General features: G+C 44.5%; 4 protein-coding genes across 6 annotated transcripts in view; 2 read left to right on the top strand and 2 right to left on the bottom strand.

Annotated features, from left to right (window-relative positions):
- Positions 1-54: 54 nt before the first annotated feature.
- On the top strand, positions 55-2,214 carry LOC6738972 (phosphatase IMPL1, chloroplastic). Its single transcript, XM_002085731.2, has 3 exons — positions 55-1,210; positions 1,276-1,647; positions 1,717-2,214. Exons 1-3 carry the CDS (start codon positions 210-212, stop codon positions 2,123-2,125), a joined length of 1,782 nt encoding a protein of 593 aa, XP_002085767.2. The 5' UTR covers positions 55-209; the 3' UTR covers positions 2,126-2,214.
- Positions 2,215-2,380: 166 nt separating this feature from the next.
- On the top strand, positions 2,381-3,922 carry LOC6738971 (inositol monophosphatase 1). The gene is made up of 5 exons (XM_016169134.3): positions 2,381-2,399; positions 2,701-2,815; positions 2,887-3,020; positions 3,072-3,440; positions 3,502-3,922. The coding sequence occupies exons 2-5, from the start codon at positions 2,747-2,749 to the stop codon at positions 3,764-3,766; spliced, it is 837 nt and encodes a 278-aa protein (XP_016032799.2). The 5' UTR covers positions 2,381-2,399; positions 2,701-2,746; the 3' UTR covers positions 3,767-3,922.
- Positions 3,923-5,021: 1,099 nt separating this feature from the next.
- The window catches only part of LOC6738968 (ecdysone-induced protein 78C), a 38,734-nt gene continuing 27,037 nt past the window's right edge, over positions 5,022-16,718 (bottom strand). For all 3 annotated transcript variants that reach the window (XM_039293133.2, XM_039293134.2, XM_039293136.2), the window contains 3 exons: positions 7,003-7,628; positions 6,651-6,926; positions 5,022-6,590 (listed from right to left, as the gene is read on the bottom strand). In XM_039293133.2, coding sequence (XP_039149067.1) covers positions 6,213-6,590; positions 6,651-6,926; positions 7,003-7,628 — 1,280 coding nt within the window. In that variant the 3' untranslated portion in view covers positions 5,022-6,212. The remainder of the gene's footprint in view (positions 6,591-6,650; positions 6,927-7,002; positions 7,629-16,718) is intronic.
- On the bottom strand, positions 12,509-13,538 carry LOC27207199. The gene is made up of 2 exons (XM_016182930.3): positions 13,483-13,538; positions 12,509-13,424 (listed from the first exon to the last, which is right to left on the bottom strand). Exons 1-2 carry the CDS (start codon positions 13,490-13,492, stop codon positions 12,877-12,879), a joined length of 558 nt encoding a protein of 185 aa, XP_016032797.1. The 5' UTR covers positions 13,493-13,538; the 3' UTR covers positions 12,509-12,876.

Genomic DNA, 16,718 nt, shown 5'->3' with positions numbered 1-16,718 from the left:
TATATTATATTTAGAAATTCTTATGAAGTGTCAGTCCCTGAGAATTAAGATCGCACTAGCCGAGCATGATACTTCCTTGTGAATCAGTCAACTTTCGGCCTTTGTCACATTTGTTTTGCTGATTTTTGGCTCGGTCTTTCAACACCTTGGTGGCAGTGTCAGATCTTTGTCTGGATTGTTGTTTGGGGCTGTGGACGAGCACCACCAGAATGGTCGACGATAAGCTACCACCCAGCAAGGAACCTGCTGAACGCCCTCCAGACCAGGCCACCCCCGGAAACGCGGCTACCCGATTCGGCTTGGAGGATCACGAGGCCACTCAGCAGGATGCCCGGGTGAACACACTGCGGCAAGCAGAAGAGCGACGTGGTTCCATGGTGCCTCCCGACAAGCGGGCGATGTCCATGAAGATATCGCAAGCGCGCTTACACACCATAAATGATCCGAATCGGAGTGGCACACATTCTGCTGAAGCGACGACACCACCGGCCAAGCCTGTGGTCAACATTTCGTCGCGGAGTTCTTTGATGAGAGGTGTGGCGCCAGATCTTCCACCCAAGCCGCAGCGACCCTCCGAAAGCGAGGTCGATCTTGAATCCTCCGATGTTGATAGACAAAAGACGGCAAAAAGGAAATCGGAGAAAGCACTATCTGATATTTCAAGTTCGTCATCGGAGGAATCAGATAGTCGCGTCCGACCTGCTCCTCCTCCCCCACAACCAGAGCCTCAGCGGAAATCAATTGATTTTGCAGCATCGGAAGCTGAGCCCATTCCCCCGCCGGCGCCTAGACCGGAGGATGTACCATTGCCCCCACCCATGATGTCGTCCGTGCCGACGGATGGAAGCCAAGACGATGGCCAGAGCATAAATAGCAAGTTGACCAACACCGACATCAGTTTCCACCCATCCAAGGTATTCGCCTCGAAGGGAACCAACACTTCGGGCATGCTCTACTCCGACGAGGAAAATGAGCCGGAGGAAGAGGAATTCCCAAAACTTCCGGATCAGTTCTCCGCCAGCGATCTGGACACTTTGTTCCTGCTGGCCTGTCGGGAGGTGAAGAAGGCTGGCGCTATCGCTCTTGCGGAAAACAAAAAGAACCAGGAGTACACCACCAAGAAGCACACGAATGACATCGTCACTCCCACCGACAACATTGTCGAGGAGTCCTTCATTAAGGCCATCAGCTCACGGTATCCCAATCACCAGTAAGTAGGGGTTAATTAAGGGAACATTTACATTCAATGCGGATTGTATACTATAACTCATACAGATTTATTGCCGAAGAGAGAATTTCAAAGTCGGAGACTGGTATGGTGACCCTGACCGATGACCCCACCTGGATAATCGATCCCATCGATGGCACCATGAACTTTGTCCACCACTTTCCGTACTACTGCATCTCCGTGGCCTATTTGGTAAATCAGGAGACCCAGTTTGGTATTATCTATAATCCGCCCATGAAGAATATGTACACGGCCCAACTGGGCAAGGGTGCTCAAATGAACGGCGAGATGATAAGGACCACTGGCCAAACCAACCTCTCCGCGGCCATGGTTCTGCAGGAGTACAGCTCGGGCGGCAATGAGGCGCGTAACCAGGTGGCCACTGAGAACTCCCAGCGACTGGTAAAGAAAACCCATGCGTGAGTATTTCAAATGTACAGAATCTAGTTTGGTTTTACTACATACCAACTACTCCTGATTCTTTGTAGGATGCGCTCTATTGGATCCTCCGCCATGTGCTTGGCAATGGTCGCCTCCGGAGTGGCGGATGCCTTCTACAACTTTGGGCTGCACGTTTGGGATATGGCAGCAGGCGCTTTGATAGTCACGGAGGCCGGAGGAGTGGTAATGGATCCGGCCGGAGAGGAGTTGGACATTATGTCCCGGCGCTGCCTCGCTGCCTCTACTGACTACCTTGCCCTCGAATTGGGTAACTGCCTGCAGCAGAATTATCCATCTCCACGTGACGACGAGCCGCGTTCCGTTAACCCCAATGAGTACGGACCTGCTCCGGAGACCAGGGACTTTACCAGCCAGACGGACTTCCCCGATTCGGATACCCCAGAAACCACTGACACCGAAATAGGCAGCGAAAAACCAGCGACGCCTGCTAACTAATTAACCACCAGAAAGGCCAGCTTAAATTGCATTTTAAAATTTTAGTTGTTTAATAAACTGACAATGCATGGTTTTTCCATGTTTTTAAATAAAGCTGTTTTGCTTTTACTAGTAAGATACCTTTTTCTAGGCAGCTATGCCTAATCATTCTAATCATATCTATATATCATATATCTTATATCGAAATGGCATCCAATTTGAATGCTATTTTTTCCAAAATTGTTTCTTGTAAGTCTTTAGTATGCGGAAGTCAATGGGTGTATGGCACACATGGGTATGTTTTAGTATAGATTTGCCGTGATTACACTTTGGTTTAAGCCATAGCAATAGTGCCAACCAAGTTCCTTGCAAAATTTTGATTTTAAATCAAAAGTATAAAAAAAAAAATATACAAGAAAGTAGGACATTTAAAAAAAAAATTTAACTGCAAACACGGTCTATTGTCCAATCAGAAATGTTTGGTATTTTCTTAGTATTTTTCCGAGCTTATTAGAATAATTTAACGGTCGCAAGCGTTGGTCACTTTGCACATCATAGTATAATTTAATTAAAACTTGCAACTTTTGATTTGTTAGCGGTTCATTGGGCGTCCAGGAATCACAGAGGCAGCACCACTGCAAAATGTCACACAGCGTGGACGTGGAAAAGTGCTTAGAGGTGGCCAGCAACCTGGTTTCAGAAGCTGGAAGGGTAATTAGCAGTGGAAAATAACTCAATGGGGCGCCTTATGGAATTTTTCTTTTTCCCGGTAACTTTCCCAGCTCATCGCTCGCAACAATGAGCAGCGACAGGACTTCGTTTGCAAGAGCAATGACATCGACTTGGTGACCCAAACAGACAAGGATGTGGAGCAGCTACTGATGGACGGCATTCGCCGCCACTTTCCGGAGCACAAGTACGATTCGCGCTGATTTTCCGGCTTGTTTTTCAACTCTGTGAGTTGCAGGTTCATCGGCGAGGAGGAGAGTAGCGGCGAGGAGGGTGTCAAGAAGCTTACCGACGAGCCCACCTGGATCATTGATCCCGTGGACGGCACCATGAACTTTGTGCACGCATTTCCGCACTCTTGCATCTCCGTGGGTCTGAAGGTGAACAAGGTCACGGAGCTGGGCTTGGTCTACAATCCCATCCTGGAGCAGCGCTTCACTGCGCGACGTGGGCACGGAGCCTTCTACAACGGGCGCAGGATCCACGTGAGCGGCCAAAAGGAACTGGGCAAAGCGCTGGTCACCAGTGAATTCGGTACCACCCGGGACGAGGCCAAGATGAAGGTCGTGCATGAGAACTTCGAGAAGATGGCCAAAAAGGCGCATGGGTAGGTCATTACTTTATGATGTAATAGATGGAAATTTAACTCTTTTTTTTTAATACTCCAGCCTACGGGTCCTGGGTTCGGCAGCCCTTAATATGTCGATGGTTGCTCTGGGAGCCGCTGACGCCAACTACGAATTTGGAATTCACGCCTGGGATGTGTGTGCCGGCGACTTGATTGTCCGGGAGGCTGGTGGCGTAGTCATCGATCCTGCTGGCGGCGAATTCGACATCATGTCTCGAAGGGTCCTGGCGGCAGCCACACCAGAGTTGGCCCAAGAGATCTCCAAGGTGCTAACGCAGTTTAATCCCCTGCCTCGCGATGATTAGGAGCCGGCACTTAAAGTACCTACATATATATACTTAAGTCGAAATGGGACTTAACTAACCAAAAGCATTTTAAATATACCGACCATGTACCTAACAAAAAAGTTGACTACGCCTAGTCAAGGATATTCCAAATAAAAAACACGATTGTTTCATGTATTATATTTGTGTTTCAAAAACAAATTTGCAAATCACTTAAGAGACTTCTCGAAGAGCAATTATCTGCTTATTTCATATCTCTTGAAATAGTTTCTTACCCGCTGATAAACCGTCATACTTTTCCATTCCATTCTATTGCCACTTTGACAAATCATACAAAGGCGGTTTTTGTTTGTTTGTTTTTCTGTAATTTTATTACAATCTGCGTAAGTATTTCGCTTTCTAATTAGTTTTTGCAGTGTTCTTATCGTCTTTCGTTATTTATTTTTCCAGCCTAGTGTTATGTATGTATATGGTTTTCCGTTCTATTTTTTGTTTTGGTTTTAGGTTTTTAGTAAAGCGAGCTGGCTCGTATCTGATATCTATATGCCCTGCACTACAGACCATGGGATCCTCTATCAAATAATTTTCCGTAGAACGGGGTATTGCAAGGTCGAGAGAGACTGCCGACTCATCTTCGATGTGTTTAGATTTCGTATGGGTATGGATCAGTAAACAACTAAGCAATGTCTCGCATATTGATATATGGTTACTGTATACATATATCTGGTTGGATCTTTGCACTGTATTCGAGTTGAGCGATTAGTGGACATTAGCCATTATATCGTAGGAAGTCGGCCTTCTTAATTCGCTGTAACTTCTGAACTTCTGTACTTCTGCTGTAGTTGCTGAGTATTTTGGACTATCGGTAATACCATTTAAAATTTGACACATCATTGAAAAATGTAATCAAAGCTACGGTAGGTAAAAAATTGTATCTATATATTTATTATATATATGTATATAATAGTTAGTTATAAGTTAATAATGTAATTAAAAATCTGTTGCTATTGTTCTCGTTTTTAATGCTACATTCACAAGGTTCCATTATGCGCACTGGTTTACAAAATTAACACAGAGATTTCTTGGGCACGTGCTGGGGGATCGAAAGTATAGAGTGGGTGTGATGGAGGGAAACTCTTTGAGGATCGGGAGAAAGAACTGCTAGAGCATTGTAAGTTGCGTGTCTTCTAATATATTGCGAATCGTAGTCTATAAATTGATGTATATAGATCTATGTTGATTTTGATATTCTAGTTCAATAAGCGAAAGGTACACATGGAGCATAAAACGGCAGCCGCGAGATTGATCGCAGCCGCCTCTACATTTAATATTTTCCTTTGTCACACTAATAAAATTTACAAAATTTTCTATATAAATTCAACAATCAATGAAGAGCGATTTAGAGAAGAATCCTTTTGATTTTTACATACATTTAGTTGATATATAGATAGGTTTTTTAATGTATATATTCATATATTTTGTTCGTCTGTCTGTTGGTTTTCCTCGCTTGTTTCCATGTAAACTTAACACACAAATTTAGCACCAATCTATTCAAAAATTGATCAAACAATTTGATTGTTCCGAGTTTTACAAATGAAGCCTTAAAGCACTTAACTTAGACGGTCTCTAACCCAAGTATCTTAATCGTACGATGTCAAATGTGTGATCTTAAGTAAGAAACTGAACACTTTCAATGGAGGTGGTCGTCGTCGAAGATCTGGTGGAGATCATCCGACAACCGAGTGGGTAGATGGGTTTAAAATAATCAAGTCGCAGAGAGTTAAAGGTAGGAATTAATTTAAATTTATTTACACGCAGATACAATAAACGCATCGATCTTCAATTCGAAATGTTTTAAACTAAGCATAGATTTATCATTCATCATCTTGAATATGTATATATTATATCAAATGGGATCTCCAACTTTTGCAAGCGAACGAAGTGGGTCTTTTTGCTTTTCGACTACGCTAGTTCCGTATTTCTAGGTGTAACGTACACACATATCCGATATCGTTTATAGTAGTTAATATTATGTTAAAAAACCAGTATTAATCGAACTTTAACGCTCGCTCTTCAGTCGAGTTCTAAATAGATGCCTTGGATAGCTGGCCAATGGTGAATTTGGATGCATTCGTATCTCGATTTTGGTTGGGATTGTGCGGTGATGAATGGATGCTGTGATGCCTGGAGTGGAGCTTGATGAGTCAACAATGAAATAAATAATTTATGTTTGCGCATGGATATGTTCAGCGGGGAGTCCTAGTCGCTCTAACACTGCTAGTATAGTAATATGCATATAGGCTTAGTGAACTATCTCTCCAGTAATGCTGAGTAGACGTGTATCTGATCTGCGGCCCTCCCATTTCGATCTATAGCTACGTTGCTTAAGCCTACAAGTGGTAGAATATTCTGTTCTTGTTGCGGTTTGCTTTGCACGGCCCTGGAATCGCGGGGTTGGCCCCACATCCTACAGCTCATCGTCGGCCTTCGGGATGTCGAAGATCTCGGCGAAGAGGGGCGGCAGGCGCAGCTTGGTCCAGTTCATCCGTAGCCAGTCTAGGTGTGAGAAGTGCTTGGCCCCCAAGGACCTCAGCTCGGGTATCTTGGCCTCCAGCGCCGGCATCAGCTGCAGCGCCTGCGGGGATCCTGCCCGCGAACGCAGGATCTGTACGCGCAGCGCCTCGGCCACCAGTTCCCTGGCCCTGCCGATCACCTTGGGCTCGCTGAGTCCAGCTCGATCCGAGGCCAGCAGCACCATGGCGGAGAAGAGTCCGATCTCGGTGTCACTCAGCCCGTAGGCGTTTAGCGTGTTGGCAAAGTTCAGCAAGGCGTTGACAAAGTCAGACTGTAAATAATCGAATGCTAGAAACGAGCGTTATCTTCAATGCGCATTTGCTGGACTCACATCGTATAGTATCTCGAGCTGCTGGCGCGTCAGGTAGGCACCATCGTCCAGTGTCAATGTCGCCTCATTGATCAACCGGGCCACATGGGTCAACCAGACCTCGAAGAAGCCCAGCTTGATGAGTATAAGCTGGTCATCTTGGGTGAAATCACAGAAGCCAGGTACGCGTTTCGCAAACTCCACAATCCGCTGAACGCCAGGCGTCACCCTGGCCGAGAACTGTTGCCACAGCCAGATCTTCTGGAACTCCAGACTCTCCGCCACTGTGCTGGCAATCTGTGGGAGTGGGCCAATTAGTACTCGTCATTTTTTCAACCAATTCAGTCAGCAGCTCTGCGGCTTGCTTACTTACCCCATTTTGTGGCACCGTCACGGGACGACGCATGAGCTCCCTGGTCAGTTCCTCCGTGTAGGAGCAGTTGAGGCGGTGCGCCTGCGACACGCACATGATGACATCGTAGACGGTCAGCTCGTTTGCCGTTCCCGCCAGGCCGTCGTGGCACATGCCCACTTGGTGGGCATCCGTGCCCATGCCCGCCATTCCCACCATGCTACCGCCCACCAGTTGCTGGTGTCCGCCCACAACAACAACGCCGACGCTCACGCCGCTGCCGCCGCTGGCATTACCGCTGCTACTGTTGTTGTTATTATTGTTATTGTTATTGGCACTATTGCAACCGCCCAGCTCCGATGGCGAGGAGGCGATCGAACACATTTGTGGCGTTTGTGGAGTACTCGGGGTCTTCACTCGTACGCCGCTTACATGCGGCTGCTGTTGCAGTTGCTGGTGTTGCTGCTGCTGTGGCTGATGTTGCTGCTGTAGTAGATGCTGCTGCTGCTGCTGTATGTGACTCGGGTGCAGTGTGCTGCTGGTGGTCTCATCCACATTGAGGGAGGCAGGAGCTCCAGCGGCGGCGGAGGAGGCGGCCGCTCCGTTCAGCTCACGGGAACGCTTGGGAACGCGACCATAACGTACAGCTGCAGGGAAAAAGTATATTGAAAAAAGAGGTAATTAGTTACTTAGTTACAAGTAAGTTTTGTATTTAAATGTACAAGCTGCTGTATGTAACTGCAATTTTAATTACTTCTCTAGATATCCGGAAGTCCATATATAATGGTATAGTACATACAAGTTTTAACATATTCGATATCCTCATTTAAAGTATATTCAAGTATATATTCAATATTTTGCTGGGCTTAATAGAGTCGTAAAAAATGTGTAACATGGAGGAAGCGTTTTTGACCCTTTAATGTCCGTTTGTCAGCCCGTCTGTCCGTATGAACGTCGGGATTGTGGGAACTATATTCTATAATCAAATTCTAGATACGTGGTAGCTGAGAAAGTTTGTTTCAGAAGATAGCCACGCCCCTGCTTGCGCTCACTCTTTTGAAAAATATTTTGAGTTTTTACCTTTTATTACATGACTAGTATTATCTCTTATTTTACATGTACATGTATTTATGTATATTTATTTAGTCCAGCCAAAAAGTATGCTATGAATTGAATTTCACATTTCCATTTATATTTCCAAAAGATGCTGATGCGCACGGTCTGTTTAGCAATTAAAATAGTGCGTATTTTTTCATCGCTTGTATCTTATTAGTCACCTGATTATTTAAATTCAAAAACGCGCTCCCTACAAAATACACAATTATCATATCATAGCATCGCATCAAGTGATTTGTTGTTTTCTTACATTTAGTTGGGAAAGTGAAAAACTGGCACACGCATAAATCTTAGAAATGCGTCACACACTTGTGGATACTTTCGCGTATCTTTCAAGCAAATTGCCAACATTTCTGTTCTATCAACTAGAAAATTTGCGTGTCCTACAAGTTGTTTGCTCGGTTCGTCGAAATGCGATACATTCTGTCTGGGGAAAATAATTAATTTCAATTTTTCGTTAAGCGTTTGAAGTCTTCATTAGCCAAAAGGTTGTTTCGTCATTTTTGTTGAATATCTTGAATGTCTTGTATGTGAAATTACAAAATGTGAGCTGATTTCGCTTTGTGCAACCGAAGACAGCACATATTTTATTAATTAAAATCGCATTTGGCTGCACAAATAGCCAGCCAAACAGACAGACTGAGTGAAAAAGAAACAGACGCAGCTGCTCCAGTTGCCGGCTTTCAGTGCTCACTTTATCAGTGGGACATTGACCCACTGCGCTCAATATGAAAACGTAGGCAAGTGATTTCGTTGTTTTTCCTCTTGCCTTATATGAGTTTATGTGCGGCTATTTCCTCGGCTTCGCCGACTTCGCTTCTGCTTTCTTGTGCTGTTATTGTGTGATATCGTGTGTTGTTGTGTGTTGTTGTGGTCTGGCGGTAGCCGCCGCCGGCGGTTTCCAAACAAACAATCACAACACTAATGACGAAAGCCCCTCGCTGCTGCTGCTCTTACTATGCGTCAGCATTTCGGTCTGACAACATCGCAAGAGGCCATCGAATAAAGTAACACAAAATAGGGGCAGAGTGAAGCCAAAAGTGAAAGAAACTTCGCATGCATTGCGCATACGCAGCGTGGACAGGCGATGCCGGAAAACTCTTTTGCACGCAAAGCATCGCCAGCATATGCGAGTATAGGGGAAAGAAAAACAACAATCTGGCCAAGTGAAAGATGGCCAACACACTGACCCATTTATGGCACACCAAAACATGGCAGCTGCGATGGTGCTTAGGGTCACAAAGGTCGTTGGCACTGCACAAGGAGAAATCTATGAACATTAGCTACAACAGAAATATGTCCATTAAATAAAATCTAACATATACAAGATTATACATATATGAATTTATAGTATAGTAGTCTTTTAAAAGAGTTACATATATGCGTCAGATATGATACAATTGTTAACTACTTTGAGAAACTTTATCGGTGAGTCCATTCCTAAAAATATTTACTCTATCTACATGTGATAAGGTAATCCCAGAATGACTGACCCATTTTGGTCATAGTCTCAGCAGCTCTGGAAGACCCTGAGCCGTAGCTTCCCTGACCTTAGTGGGCCGGCCACATGATCCCATTACGACCGCCGGCAGACGAGGTTTTTAGTTCCAGCCTTGTCGCGCTCGTAACTCTAGGTTGCTGGGTTCTCATTGTGCTCGAGTCACGCTTTTCACCGCCCACCGAAGAGCGTTGATCGTAAATTGTCTCGTTGGCGTTAATTGTCACAGCTCGTAAATTAATTATGGCATAATTCGCCACACACTATGATAATAGCACCCCCATATAGAATTGGACATTGGGTTTTGAGGCTGACGGCTGCTTCGATACGCCGCTAATTGCTCATGGCGGCCACTTGGCGTTCTTGCTCTGTTTGTTCTGAGGTGTTTTCAATTAGCGACCGAGGGTCTCGATACATTGATTTGCAGATTTCACCCGGTTGCAAGTCGTCGCGAGTGTGTCCGTAATGGAATTGGAGTATCTATCATTGCGGAATTGGGAACACACAAAGCACCCAAGCACACGAAGTCCCCCAGCATAATACCCCATCATTATTTATTCAATCGACCTGGACCTGGACCTCGGCGCCCCTGCTCGCACGTCACCTGTCACCACCCATGGAGCGGCGCACATTCGGGCCTCGGTAACTCCTCCGATTTTTGGATACAGCACTTGGTACGCCGTTTAAACAAACCATAAAATCGGGAGAAACCAAATTTTTGTGGTATCAAATATCGCATAAATCACACTGGTTGCAAAATGAAAGGAATATAGTGATCGAAGTCACCGTGTAAGGTGACTTCACCCATCCAGTGAACTTGCACATCAAGCAGCCCGAGACTTTGCAATCGTATTCTGAAACTTCAGTTTCAGATGAGCCCATAACGTTCATAACATTCATAACGTTAGCGTGCATATGTTGTGTTGAATCGGCTCCGAAAATGGTAAGTCGAATCGCCCATAACGACTTCATTATAGTCTCCCGTCAATTGCTGATCAATCGAGCCGACACGGATAAGGACAAACGGAGTGCCAAGATGCTCATTATCTACAGCACTGGAAAGCAGCACATCGTCACCTTCAAGCTGCCCATCCATGCGTTTACAGTGCAAGAGCTGTTTCTCAAGATGAACCTTCATATGGAGGATAACATCACGATTGATTGCATGGAGAATGCCGGTGGTATTATCCATTTGGTGGTCTCTGTGGGATTCGCCATCGGTGATACCATTGCCGATAAGATAGCCAAGGCGGAGGAGTTCTACAAGAAGGTGCATCTGTCCAGGGCGTCCGCTGATGCCGCTCTTCGCAACGCGGTGCCCGTTGAAGAGCCACCATCTCTTCCGGTTGTCAAGCCATCGGTGGTCCCTATGGGCTTCGGGTCAACACCATCCATTACACACGCCTCGGGCCAAGTTGGGGAGTTGGACAGCCCAAGCCCACATAAATAAGCGGAGCATTGCTGCTGGCCTAAGCTCAAACTTTTTTCCCAGCTAAAAGCATCTTAAGTGATTTAGTGCAGCCAAATGACAAGCATCAGGGAAGTGGGGCAAAAGCGGAGCAGCGAAGTGGGGATCAAGAAGAGGGCGGAAAAACTCGTTTGGGCCAGATTCCCAGTGTGAAATGCACCTGGGAAAGGCACATTGTACTCTCTTTCGATTCCTGGAAAAGCTCAATACATGATTCTTAGAAAATAAATAATGTGAACATTTTCTTAAGAAAGTTTTTTAAAAGAATCAAAGTAACGATGATAAATTTTTTAACAAATATCTTTCTGTAATTTAAAAACGAACAATTTTTATATAATCTAATTTTTCCAAAATTTCTTTGAGTGCACAAAGTGAGGGGTGAGGGGTTTCTCGCTAAGCTGGGCTCCGCACTTCTGGTTGTTGCAAGAAAGGATTTGGGTCACCGAGATCTGTGGCAGCAGAAGTGCGAGCAGTGGCAGGGGCAGGGGACGAGGCGTCGCCTCGTAAAGTGCCCAAAAGTTGCCACATTTGGCTGGATTCTGTTTTTTGTCGTTCGTGCCCCAACTTTTGGTCGCAGTCTTTCGACGCTTAGCGGACCGAACCGGGCCATTAGCATGCGAAGGGGGCCAAAATGCCAACTGCCAACAGGCAACATCCAACTGCCAAAGCTCCACCATGCCGTAGTAACACATGCACTGGCACAGATATGTACATACATACATACATATGTATATCAGCATATATAGTTGATGCTTTTCGGCTTTATCGTGCGCATGAATGGCCTCCCCCGCGCCGCCCCTTCCCCAACGCCCATCTGGTGACCTCGTTTGAGGTCGTTCGTTCACCTGTCGCTGCTGGCTGCACTTAATGCACCTTATACACTCTACATTTGCATGACTTCCCGGGCGAGCCATTGTATATGTGTGTGTGTGCGTGTGTACTATGTGTGTTTACCCAGTTACGAAATTGTCCAAAATACTGCGGCTTACTGCCGGGTGAAAGTTTGTTGGTTGCTTGCTGTGCCACAGCTGTTGGAATACCCTATGTTCGGCTGAATTTGGATAGTATTATTAAATCTATGAGGAGCATAATGCAATGCATTAAAAACTAGTTAAGTTTTTAAACCCTAATAAAGTTTATATTTTCCTTAGGTTTCGTGAAATGGGATTGCACTCCTTTTTTCGCGCCGTGTACGAAGCTAAGCATTACTTTTGTTTGCTTTCATATGCACCTGGGTGTGCCAGTCAGTTTGCGAGTGTGTGCCGCTCTATCTGGAACAGCTAAAATTGTTAGTTGCGTGCTAAATTTGTTGCTTTTCTCAGCCGGCGGTGGCAACAGCGGCAACAACAACTCGAACGCAGCAACCGCCCACACGCCCCCACACAACAACAATAACAGCAATAATAGTAGAAGCAACAATAACAATGAACTGCAAAATTGTGTCAAGCAATTTGCGTAAATTATCGCCATGTTGTTGGATTTTTGCCTATTCGCTGACTATTCATGAGTACAATTGCAGTTTAATGACCGTTCAAATTAACTTTGCCTCACTTCGATTTGCCATGACACATATTTATTTGATTTAATCTTCCCCGATGGCAGTTGGTCCACAGTTAATTTACTTTTCTTGCAGCTTTAAGTCCCCTTGTAGTCCGTCACCAATCACAACTTGGTAATAAAGCACAAGTATTTACTTTTGCTGATATAATATTGATGGATTTTCATAGGCGAACAATAGGTTTACGTAGGTAACAATATGAGGAAGAATAAATTCAAGAAAAGAATATTCTTTAATACCTATAAGTGGCGTGTCTTAGTCCTGGTTGGCGGGACAGTTTGTGACTCTATAGGAATAATCGCACACATTTCTCTCCCGATCGAACCATTTTCCCAGCTCGCAGAGTCCCAAAACGGCGCATTTTCCATAGCAGGTGTAAAAATTTCGACAATGATCCGGATGGGGGATACTGTTTTCTTCCAATTGACACGTCACATTATTGTCACAAGGTCCTGAAGTAGATGTAGTTGTAGGTGGAGCTGCAGTCGTTGTGGTTGTGGTTGTGGTCGTGGTGACGGGCGGAGGGACGGTAGAGTTTGCTGAACAAGTGCCATCGAATCTTGGACACTGACCCAATACGCAGGTCTTCAAGGAAATGTCGAAAATCAGACCCTGAGGGCACTTCACCTTCTCGTAGGAGCCATCGCCACAAATGTAGTAACCGGCGCAATCTTCGCAGTCCGGAACCAAATCGTTCACCAAATGACCCGAGCATATGCATATTTCATCTGCATTGTAGGTGTAAAACTGTCCGGAAGTGAAATAATCACAGAGGATGCACAGTCCTGCCAAGAGTGCCAGAGCTGCAAAGTGTGTCCTTAGGATCTGCTACCATATTAACCGAATCCTGCTAATGCTCACCCAACTTCATGCTTTCAGCAATCTTTCAGAATCTCAACTAAAGCTTTACCGTTTAACAAATCGAATTTATAGACATATTTTAGTTACATAATGGCTAGACAAACTGTTTCATTGTTGCACTCTATTTACCTTGCAATTGACCCAACTCCTCGGTATGTCCACACCACACACCCACATCCAACCCACTTCAGATAACGCAAAATCTACGCTTATTTTATAACCAATAATCGCTACAACTAAATCCAAACAAGTAGATGGATAAGAAAACCATCGTACGTATAGCACGTGTTCGCACATTTACGTTTTTGGGGCAGGGCAAACAGTCAGAATATGAATAAAAAATCGAGCGAGAAATCAAAGGCAGCCATATATGCAAATTTTGAACTGACCTACTCCCATAAGAAAATCAAATAAAGCCAGGCGAACGATACCGATACTATACGATACGATTCGATACGAAATAAAACTAAACCAAAGAAAACCAAACCGATTCGAAACGAATCGAAACGAGTCGGATGAACGGAGAACGTCAAGAAATATCAAAATTCCAGTGCTGGCAAATATTTATGGAAATCCTAAGCGGAGGGCGTCGATCTCGAGTCAATCAGATTGTGTGGATTTTTCGAACAGCGGGCGATTGACAGATTCCAATGGCAAATTGCGGGCAATTAGCGGGGACTTGGAGAAAGGCTTTCCACAATGTGTAAATGGAACCACCTTCGGGGGAATAATTTCTTCTTTTTCTTTTTCCCATTCACATGCTCATCCGAGCTGCTGACCCGCCTTCAAATGCTCCAGACCTCCGATTCCGATTCTGATTCCCTAGCCACACGGACCACTCACACACATACATAGATATACATATACACACTACGTATACATAATTCACTTAAGCGCGCTCAACGAAGCGAGATGAATGACCTCAATTTGAATAGTTGTCCATATAGCCAAAGTTCCCTCTCGGAATTTCGGGTGCCATTTAAATCAACAAAAGACACCGCCTACTTTTTCTGTCTTTTTTCTTTCATTTGACAATCTCTTCTTTTACGTTCTGTTTTCACGTTGATTGCATTCTTGTAAAATTATTCAAATGCTCCACAATTTTCGGGGCCAGTTCTCTACCATAAAGCTGGGGAATCGAGGTTATAATTATTGTGCTGAAAGGAGTGGCTGCCCCGACGCCTTCCTCATCCATCGTTATAGCGATATGACCATTCACCATCTCCACGACCATCATCATCATCATTGCCACCATCGTCGTTGTCGCAGTCGTTGCCGCTGGCATCGTTTTTCTTTTTATCTATTTGACACAATTCTCTGGGCAAAGTTGAGCTCCACCGCGCCCCTCCCCTGCTGCTCGGATTTTTGTTTAGTGACACAGTTTATACGGCGTTCTCTTTTCTCTATTTTTTGTTTTGACTACCTAATTAGATAAAAACGGAGAGTCTTGGGTGGTTGGACTCTCTCCGTAGATAGAGTGGCTAGATCGAAGCCAGCGAATAACCCGCTAATGGGCAGAGGTTTAGATAAATTGCCAGCGACAAGGCTTCATCAGAAATCTGTAATAACTGGCGCGCTTCACGTCCGGCCATAAACATTTCAATTAGCCAGCAGCTTAGCGTAGATTATCGCCAGCAGAGTGCCGACTTCCAAAAATATGGTATACGGACACCGAAAGAAATCTGTTCTATATATGATCAATATAATTTTCATTTCATAGTGTCATAGTGTAGTGTCGCACAACTCCAGAAATAATTCAAACATTGCAGTGTTACTTTTGAAAACGCATTAAAAACAGTGTTGTAAAAATCGAATATAAAAATGAAAGGGAAATGAACAGAATAGCGAGAAACTGCGAAGTAATAAACATTGTTTTCTTGCGGTGTGGTCTCAGCGGAATTACCACATCATTAAGAGTATTTTGAACTTGCTCGAATAAGCATTTTCGTAAACCGCATTTATGAGATGCTGCGTCAGAATCGAAAATGAATTTCAGTCTTGCATTAGGCATGCAAAATTAAAAATTAAAGCGCTCGAAATTAAAAGTTTAACTGCCGGAAGCAGGTCTAACTGTAAACCGCAAGCGGGCAAACAAGTCGCGGGCAACGCGGCGAATGAGTAATGCCGCCGAATTATCGCCGCGAGACGTGCGAATTCGAGTGTTCTTATCAAATATTTGTACTGAAATATGCGGCTAAATTAAAACAAAAAGCAAAACAACAAACAAAACAAGGCAGACGGTCAAAAAAAGTAGCAAGAGGACAAAAATCAAATAAAATAGAAGAGGAAAAATAGGTTCTGATGCTCCACTTTGATAAGCTGCGAGCGCATTAGCAATTAGCGAATTAAATGCCAGCCCAGCGAACGCGCGTTTGTGCTATAAATGTTTCAATGAACTAAAAAAGCCTTGGGATCCCATCCATCTATCTATCTATCTATCTGGCCGAGGGAACCTTAATGAAAAGCACAAACAATTAAATTAGCCAAGAGGCAAAACGTCAGGCCGAAGACAGAAATGCTATTCGACAGGGCAAAACTAGAACGCCGCCGCATTTGTGAAATGCCAAAGACACACGCATCTCCACAAATACTTTAACACGGTGGAGATACAGATACAGATACATTCAGCACACGAGATCAACGATCCCTACAGATCCGTCGATCGCCGATTGCCGGGTGATCGATCGTTAGGGCAGCTGCTGCCAGCCAGGCAGTCCAATCCAATCCAATCCGACCCGTGATTGATTGAATTAATAATACGAATTAACAGCGCCAAGTAGGTAAGATCAATGATCGCGAGCCAAATGGAACGGCGGGCGTTTCGGAGGCGCTTCTATCTGCAGAAGCTGCCAAAGTGTCTGGAGCTATCAAAACAACGCTACGATACGGATCACAATAGTGGATAATTACTATCCGCTTTGTGGACTGATCATCAATTTTCTGTACTGATAATTGGGCTAAAAAGCTCATCAATTTACTGAACATATCTTGTAAAGTTTTAGTTACAATTTGTAGGTTGTTTTTAAGTAAATCAATGTATTTTATTTGCTTACTAATCAGTTTGAATGAGAAGTACTGCAATGCAATCTATCTAAGATATGTTTGTTTTGCTTGAATGTATAATCCCATTATCGATTAGTGTCCTAAGATTCCCCTTGATTTGCTGATCCCGTGTAAGACTCGTCGCATTTCCTTCGAATCTCGGCATAATCAGATTCCGCCGAGCGCACTGATAT

This window comes from Drosophila simulans, chromosome 3L, assembly GCF_016746395.2.
Source record: "Drosophila simulans strain w501 chromosome 3L, Prin_Dsim_3.1, whole genome shotgun sequence".
NCBI classification, from domain to species: Eukaryota; Metazoa; Arthropoda; class Insecta; order Diptera; family Drosophilidae; genus Drosophila; species Drosophila simulans.
This window is presented reverse-complemented; position numbering and strand designations above follow the sequence as displayed.

Coding starts and splice junctions, on each gene's coding strand:
- LOC6738971 (XM_016169134.3), top strand. CDS start 2,747: ATGTCACACAGCGTGGACGTGGAAAAGTGCTTAGAGGTGGCCAGCAAC. Junction 2,816..2,886: donor TGGTTTCAGAAGCTGGAAGG/GTAATTAGCAGT, acceptor TAACTTTCCCAG/CTCATCGCTCGCAACAATGA. Junction 3,021..3,071: donor CGCCACTTTCCGGAGCACAA/GTACGATTCGCG, acceptor TGTGAGTTGCAG/GTTCATCGGCGAGGAGGAGA.
- LOC6738972 (XM_002085731.2), top strand. CDS start 210: ATGGTCGACGATAAGCTACCACCCAGCAAGGAACCTGCTGAACGCCCT. Junction 1,211..1,275: donor TCACGGTATCCCAATCACCA/GTAAGTAGGGGT, acceptor TAACTCATACAG/ATTTATTGCCGAAGAGAGAA. Junction 1,648..1,716: donor CTGGTAAAGAAAACCCATGC/GTGAGTATTTCA, acceptor GATTCTTTGTAG/GATGCGCTCTATTGGATCCT.